The sequence below is a fragment of the Sapajus apella genome, unplaced genomic scaffold (assembly GCF_009761245.1).
Source record: "Sapajus apella isolate SASKATOON/1434 unplaced genomic scaffold, GSC_monkey_1.0 scaffold95, whole genome shotgun sequence".
NCBI classification, from domain to species: domain Eukaryota; kingdom Metazoa; phylum Chordata; class Mammalia; order Primates; family Cebidae; genus Sapajus; species Sapajus apella.
This window is the reverse complement of record NW_022437035.1, coordinates 1714968-1722776: the sequence shown is the minus strand read 5'-3', so window position 1 is coordinate 1722776 and position 7809 is coordinate 1714968. Positions and strand designations below refer to the sequence as shown.

The window sequence follows — 7809 nt, the reverse complement described above, 5'->3', positions numbered from 1 at the left end:
ACTTCCTGAGCCTCAGTTTTGTCATCTGTAAAATGGGAGCAGTGACGGTAGTATCTACCTCATCAGGTGGCCACAAGGGGTACAGGTAATGAATGCTTACTTATGCAAGTGCTTAGGCTGAAGCCTGATGAGCGCCCAGAAATTCTTGACTGCTATTAAAAGCCCACTGAGCCAGAGGAGAAAATAGTCCCTTTCAAGCTTCCCTTAGGTGGATTCCAGCCAATGGCAGTCTGGCCGGATGTGGTTTTGGGTTTAATGCCTCATTTAGGTTTCTGGGCACCTGGACGGTTGGTGTGATTTTCCCCGGTCACATTGAGCTTTATCTGGAAAACAAAACCCCTTTCAAGGTCAGAAACACCTGGAGAGCCACTGAGAGAGGTACAGCCAGAGAGAGGTACAATCACAGGCCGCCGTGGATTCAGCTCTCCCCAGCTTCCTGGCTGGAATTACACCCCTCAGGATCTTGCCAACCCAAAGGAAAGGCTGATTTTGGTATAGGGAAAACAACCCACAAAAATACTGTCCCCTGTCACTCGAGGGGGCACATTTCCCTTGCTGGCGAGCAGCTATGGGGTTTTTCTAATCTTGGAGTTAAAAGCCCGTGCAACTTGACCCAGACCTACCTGCCCAGGCTAATCTCTGCCCCTCCCCTTGCCCCCCCTTCCCGCACACACATGTATTTTAACACCCTTGAAACTTTACAACAATTGCTACTACCATTTTCCAGAGAGGTGGGACCATCTCCCTAAGCTCCTGTAGATGGGAAGGGCAGGATCTGGGCTTCTCTGCCGTTTTTCAGCATATCACCATCCCACTGACTGATCCCAACACTATCTGCCCCTCGGGCAGATTAAGGGGTTCATTGTCTTCTTGCACAGATGCAGAAACGGAGGCCCAGAGCAATGGAGCCACTTGCCCCAGGTCCCGCAACTGGGATATGGTGGAGGGGTTGGCTGGTCTCCAACCCCGGCATCCCTGACATGTTTAGTGGGTCGCTGGGCTTAGACGTCCAAAGTAAAAGCCGAGGTCGTACGGCAGTAGCCTGGAAAATCTGCCTAAGTGCCCTTGGCCTGGTTGACAGCTCAGCGGCTTGTGACCCTGAGTGCCCTTGGGCAGGCTCACCCTTTCGGGCTTCCTTTCTGGCCATCAATGGCAGGGTTGGCTATATGCTAGCAAATCACCTTCCAGCCTCAGCCATGCCATGAAACCACATCTATTATTATTTAAGTAAGACTTGACTTTACGTTGACATGCTTTTTTTTTTTTTTTTTTTTTTTTTTTGGAGACGGAGTTTCGCTCTTGTTACCCAGGCTGGAGTGCAATGGCGCGATCTCGGCTCACCGCAACCTCCGCCTCCTGGGTTCAGGCAATTCTCCTGCCTCAGCCTCCTGAGCAGCTGGGACTACAGGCACACGCCACCATGCCCAGCTAATTTTTTGTAGTTTTAGTAGAGACGGGGTTTCACCATGTTGACCAGGATGGTCTTGATCTCTTGACCTTGTGATCCACCCGCCTCGGCCTCCCAAAGTGCTGGGATTACAGGCTTGAGCCACCGCGCCCGGCCAGACATGCTTTTTTATTAAAATACATTTTAATTTCCATTGGAAAACATGCCCCCCCAAAAAAGGAACAAATATAAGCAAAATTAAACCACATTCAACAGATTCTCACTAGAGTCTTGCTATGGACTGAATATTTGTGTCCGCCCAAAATTTATATGTTGAAACCCTGGCTGGGGCAGTGGCTCACACCTGCAATCCCAGCACTTTGGGAGGCCAAGGCTGGCAGATCGAGACCAAACTGGCTAACACAGCGAATCTTCGTCTCTACTAAAAGTACAAAAAAATTAGCTGGGTGTGGTGGCACGTGCCTGTAGTCCCACCTACTTGGGAGGCTAAGGAAGGAGAATTGCTTGAACCTGAAAGGCAGAAGTTGCAGTGAGCTGAGATGGCACCACTGCCCTCCAGCCTGGGCGACAGAGCGAGATTCCGTCTCAAAAAAAAAAAAATTTATATGTTGAAGCCCTAATTCCCAAGGTGATATTAGGAAGTGAGGCCCTTGGGATCTGCTTCAAAGAAACCCAGACCAAGACAGGTAGACCAGGTATACACATGGCAACATGAATCCGTCTAAAACCACGGTGCTTCAGCCCAAAAGTAGGAGGCAGAATGCAATACATAAGATAATACCATCTGCAAGCCTGGCCAATGTAGTGAAACCCCGTCTCTACTAAAAATACAAAAATTAGCCAGGTGTGGTGGCATGCACCTGTAGTCCCAGGTACTGGAAGGCTGAGGCAGGAGAATCGCTTGAAACTGGGAGGCAGAGGTTGCAGTGAGCCGACATGGTGCCACTGCACTCCAGCCTGGGCGACAGAGTGAGATTCAGTCTCAAAAAAAAAAAAAAAAAGATAATACCGTCTGCAGCAATGAGAAATGCATGCATTATAGCACCACACCAATTTTGCAAAAATCTCCACACAAAATGACATACATTAAATAATTAAAACTTCAAAAACAGGGGGGCTGCTATAAACAGCATCTGTGTTGCTTGAGACCAGCCTGGGCAATATAGGGAGATGCTGTTTCCACAAAAAAGAAAAAATATTTCTAATTAGCCACATGTGATGACACGTCTCTGCAAAAAATAAAAATAAAAATTAGCTGGACATGGTGGTGTGCCTCAGCAGTCCCAGCTACTCAGCAGGTAGGAGGATTGCTTGAGCCTAGGAGTTTGAGGCAGCACTGAGCTATGATCATGCCACTGCACTCCAGCTTGGGCAACAGAGCAGGGCCTTTCTCTTTAAAAAGGAAGGAAGGGGCTGGGCGCAGTGGCTCACGCGTGTATTGGGAGGACAGGGCAGGCGGATGACGAGGTCAAGACGTGGAGGCCATCCTGGCCAACATGGTGAAACCCCCCATCTCTACTAAAAATACAAAAATTTAGCTGGGCATGGTGGCACACGCCTGTAGTCCCAGCTACTCAGGAGGCTGAGGCAGGAGAATTGAACCCGGGAGGTGGAGGTTGCAGTGAGCCAAGATCGTGCCACTGCACACCAGCCTGGCGCCTGGAAACAGAGCAAGACTCTGTCTCAAAAAAAAAAAAGGGAAGGAAGGAAGGAAGGAAGAAAGGGCATATGCGTATGAATTTTTAAAAGGTGCCCCATTTGGGTAGAAGCAGAAAGAATGGATAAATGAATGAATGAATGTGCAAATGAACAAACGGAAGTATGAATGAAATATCAGAAGAGCCCTGCATGGACCAGTGAGGATGATGCACCATGTGGAAGGTGGAGGGGCAAATATTCAAAGGTCTGTAAGGGCTTACATTTATTCTAGGATTTGGGGGTTGGACTTCTAGAATTTGTTAGGGCAAAGTAACCCCACGACAAGACCACAGTTATTAGTACCTCCCATTGCATCGCCAGTTATTAGTACCTCCCATTGCATCACCAGTCTCAGGGGGTGCTGATTATCTGTGATCTGATCATAGCACGAGATCCCTGGCTAGGTAGCACCTCTGCCTGCTCGTTTCTCTCCTTGTCCCTGCAGACTCCATCAGCAACCTTGAACACTGACCCCCAGGTCAGCAATACTTCCTAATGTTGAGCAGCGTGCGGGCAGCTCTGGGGCTCTCTCTGACCTGCATCTCGGCCCTCAGCCTCATCTCCCCTGCCTGGTTCCAGACCCCGACCTTCTCCTTTGGCATCCTCACCTACTGCTCCTGGCCTCAGGGCGACAGTTGGAACCAAAGCTGCATGACGTTCAGTTCCCTGGAGGACATTCCTGACTTTGCCTGGAAGGTGAGACCTGGCTCACTGAGTCACTGGGTCTTCAGGGGCTCGGTTAAACTCATCAGGGCAGGAAAGTTGACTGAATGGAATTCAAGGAGGCTTTCCTCACTGCCTGGGTGTCCCAATGCCTACGCATTTGCCATTACTCTCCTTAGAACTGATCACAGAGATTCTTAAACCTGACAGCCCTTCGGAAACACCTGTGGAACTTTGCAAAAATGCCAGGTTCTGTGCTATACTTGGATCCCCTGTCTCTGTAGACGTGGAGTGAGGTCCAGCTGCTGATAATTCAGCAAACACGCAGGATGATTCCAAAGGCAGCTGTCAGTCAATATAGCACCTGCCTGCAATTTAGGAAAAGGCATCCCTTCTTTAGGACGCTCTACTGCCATCTGCTGGAAAGTCACCGTAATCCGTTTGCAAATCTCTGACAGCCCCCAACATGTCTGAGAGTTGTACAGTATGCAACCTGCGCTCTCCTACCTGGCCACCCTCTAAACACTGCTAGGTTTACAAATCAAAGCTGGCCAGGCGTGGTGGCTCACGCCTGTAATCCCAGCATTTTGGGAGGCCGAGGTGGGCAGATCACGAGGTTAGGTGTTTGAGACTATCCTGGCCAACATGGTGAAACCCCATCTCTACTAAAACACAAAAAATTAGCTGGGCATGGTGGTGCATGCCTGTAGCCCAGCTACTCAGGAAACTGAGGCACGGCAATCGCTTGAACCTGGGAGGTGGAGGTTGCAGTGAGCTGAGATGGCACCACTGCACTGCAGCCTGTGTGATAGAGTGAGACTCTGTCAAACAAAGAAAAGAAAGAGGAAGACAGCTAAAGCGTTAAAAGTCCCTGTTATAATGCACGTTGCCAAAACCAACAATGGGAAGAATGAGAGAGGACTCCTCACCTCTAAGGAAGAATATGCAGCCTTCAAAGTTGATGGTTCTAAGGGTGATGTAGCAGCCGCCACCAGGTGCCTCTCCTGATGATCCTCACATGTAGCAATTGCTTAATACAGTTGCCTTGTGCTGGTCAGTCAATGTGGAACTTCATTCTAGCTCCACCACTTAATTAGCCATGACTTGAGGCAAATGACTTCAATTTCTTGCACTTTTATTGGACAATTTATTTTCTTCAACAGTTTCTATGTAAAATGGAGATCATAATAGCACAGACCATGTGGTGATGCTGAGAGGACTCAGAAGCTGGTCAATGAGCAGAGGGAGTGGCCACCTGCCCCTGTCCCAGCCAACAGCCTTCCTTCTATCTCTTCCCTGCAGGTCTCAGCTGTGATGCTCCTTGGAAGCTGGCTCCTGCTGGCCTTCAATGCAATTTTCCTCCTGTCCTGGGCTGTAGCCCCTAAAGGGCTGTGCCCAAGGGGAAGCGGTGGTCCAATGCCGGGGGTGCAGACAGTGGCAGGTAAATCCAATACACAGGCACGTAGTCAGTACTCTAAACATATTCATGGAATGAATGAATGAATGATCTGTGAGCAGAGCCTGGCCTCTTGAGTCCGATCTCAGAGATTAACCTGAGGACTGTTGACTATCCCTGGTCCTTCAGTAAGCCAGAAATCAGGGGGAAGGAGAGATGGCATCTTTAGTGCCACCGATTCCTGCTCGTAGCTGACCCATTCCTAATAATCTGTCCCCCTTCGTTTCTCTCTCATCCATCCACTTCGTGTCATCCTTACCAGGGCCACCAAACACAGTTGAGGATGTTGTGCACTGTGCAAGCATGCCCAGCTGTGAACTGAGAAGATGCCGAAATCTAGCGCATGCTTCGCTTGCTAAACTGTGAACCTGCAAGACTGCATCTCTTGAGAAGTTGAAATTACTTTTCTCTAATTCATACATAGTGTTTGCATGTACTAGCCTGGTCTTCATTGCAATCCTCATTCAATTAATTCTCCACCATCTCTTGCCTGGATTACAGCAATAAGCCCCTCACGGGTCTCACTGTTCCCCCTCAGTGTTGATTTGGCCGCACACTGGACGAACGAGTCCTGTTAAGCCGACATCAGATCGTGCCACCCAGGCTGGCTTCTCCACCCTCCGGTCACTTTCCCATCATACTCAGAGTAAAATCCGAACTGCTTACTGTAGCCTATGAGGCTCCACCTAACCCAGCCCCCGATCCCTTACCAACCTCATCTCTTTCTTCCTCTTCCAGTCTCAGTGTGCTCTGGTTACTCTGATTTGCAGTTTGTTGCTCATAAACACCACACTTGCTCCCTCTGCTGGACCCCTCTTTCCCCAGATTTTCACAGGTCTTGCTACTGATTTCATTATGGGCTCTGCTTAGATACCACCGCCTCCAAGAGGTCTTCCATGACTTATAACTAAGGGAGCTTCCCTCTCCTTTGATTCTCCATCTTACTTTGCTTTATATTTTTCTTTTCTCTTTTTTGAGACGGAGTCTTGCTCTGTCGCCCACGCTGGAGTGCCGTGATGCGATCTTGGCTCACTGTAGCCTCCGCCTCCTGGGTTCAAGCAATTCCCCTGCCTCAACCTCCTGAGTAGCTGAGATTACAGGTACGCACCATCACGCCCGGCTAACTTTTTGTATTTTAGTAGAGATGGGGTTTCACCATGTTGGCCAAAATGGTCTCAAGCTCCTGACCTTGTGATCTGCCCCCGTCGGCCTCCCAAAGTGTTGGGATTACAGGTGTGAGCCACCGCGCCTGGCCTATATTTTTCATAACCTATGCTTACCTGAAATATCTAATCTGCCTACTTGATTATTGTCCCTCCTTCTCCAAAGAACATTAGCTTCATGAGGACAAGGACATGTCTGTCTGTATTGTTATCACCAGCCCCTAGCACAGTGCTTTACATGTAATAGGTGCACAATAAACCTTTGCTGAATCAACTGATGAAGACATGATTCTTGTCCTAGGCTTGCTTGCAGTGTCTAGTTGGTGGGGCGTTGAAGGGCATCAGAGTTGTGTTTTACGTGATGGAGATGAGCAAAGGATGCTGGGAAAAACTCCAGGAAGCACCTGACCCAGTGTATGGATGGGCCCAGTGTAAGGATGGGTTAAGGCAAGCTTCTTGGAGGAGGTGCTACTTGAGCTGAGTCTGGAAGGATGAGCAGCAGTTAGCCAAGAGTACGAGGTCATTTCTGGTAATGGGAACACGAAGGACAAAGGCATGGAGACAAGAGAGCAAGGCATGTGCAGGAAACTGAAAGTAGACAAGGGTGGCTGGAGAGCAGCAAGGGAGGCCAGGGGATCTTCTGATTTCTGTTATGAGTGCCCTGGAAGCAAGAAGGTATCCAGTCATTTCGTTGGTATCGTTAAAGTCCACTGCAGCCCCTCTAACAGTTAGGTGAGATTTTGACTAATGAACATGTGGTTGGGTGGGTAAGCTGCTGAATGGATGAATGAGTGTGTTGGTAAGTGGATGGATGAACTGATGGATGCATAGATGGATATATTAGCGGATGGATGGATGGGTGGATGGATGGATGGATGGGTGGATGGATGGGTGAATGGATGGGTGGATGGATGGGTGGATGAATGGATGGATGGGTGGATGGATGGATGGATGGGTGGATGGGTGGATGGATGGATGGGTGGATGGGTGGATAGATGGAAGGATGGACGGATGGTTGTATGGATGGATGTGTGGGTGGATGGATGGATGGATGGATGGGTGGATGGATGGATGGATGAATGGATGGATGAATGGATGGGTGGATGGATGGATGAATGCATGGATGGATGGAAGGATAGGAAAAAGGGATAGAATGGAATATAGTTGGATTGATGTAGGATGAGGGATGGGTGGATGGATGGATGGTTGGAGGGCAGGTGGCAAGCAGGCAGATGGACAGATGGATGGGTGAGCAAATACATAGGTGCACAGAAGGATAGAGAGAATAAGTGGAGATGAACATGGTTGAGTGGATAGATGAGCAGATGGAAAGAAGAGTGGAGGTGTAGCTGAGTGAGTGGGTGTAGTTGGTGCAGTTGAGTGAGTGGGTGTAGTTGGTGCAGTTGAGTGAGTGGGTGTAG

The 7809-nt window shown here is 49.1% G+C and overlaps 1 protein-coding gene across 1 annotated transcript in view; it reads left to right on the top strand.

The window, feature by feature from the left end:
• The first annotated feature begins 4979 nt into the window (after positions 1–4979).
• The window catches only part of TMEM211 (transmembrane protein 211), a 4413-nt gene continuing 1583 nt past the window's right edge, over positions 4980–7809 (top strand). Inside the window, exon 1 of the mRNA XM_032256689.1 lies at positions 4980–5210. Coding sequence (XP_032112580.1) covers positions 5084–5210 — 127 coding nt within the window. The 5' untranslated portion in view covers positions 4980–5083. The remainder of the gene's footprint in view (positions 5211–7809) is intronic.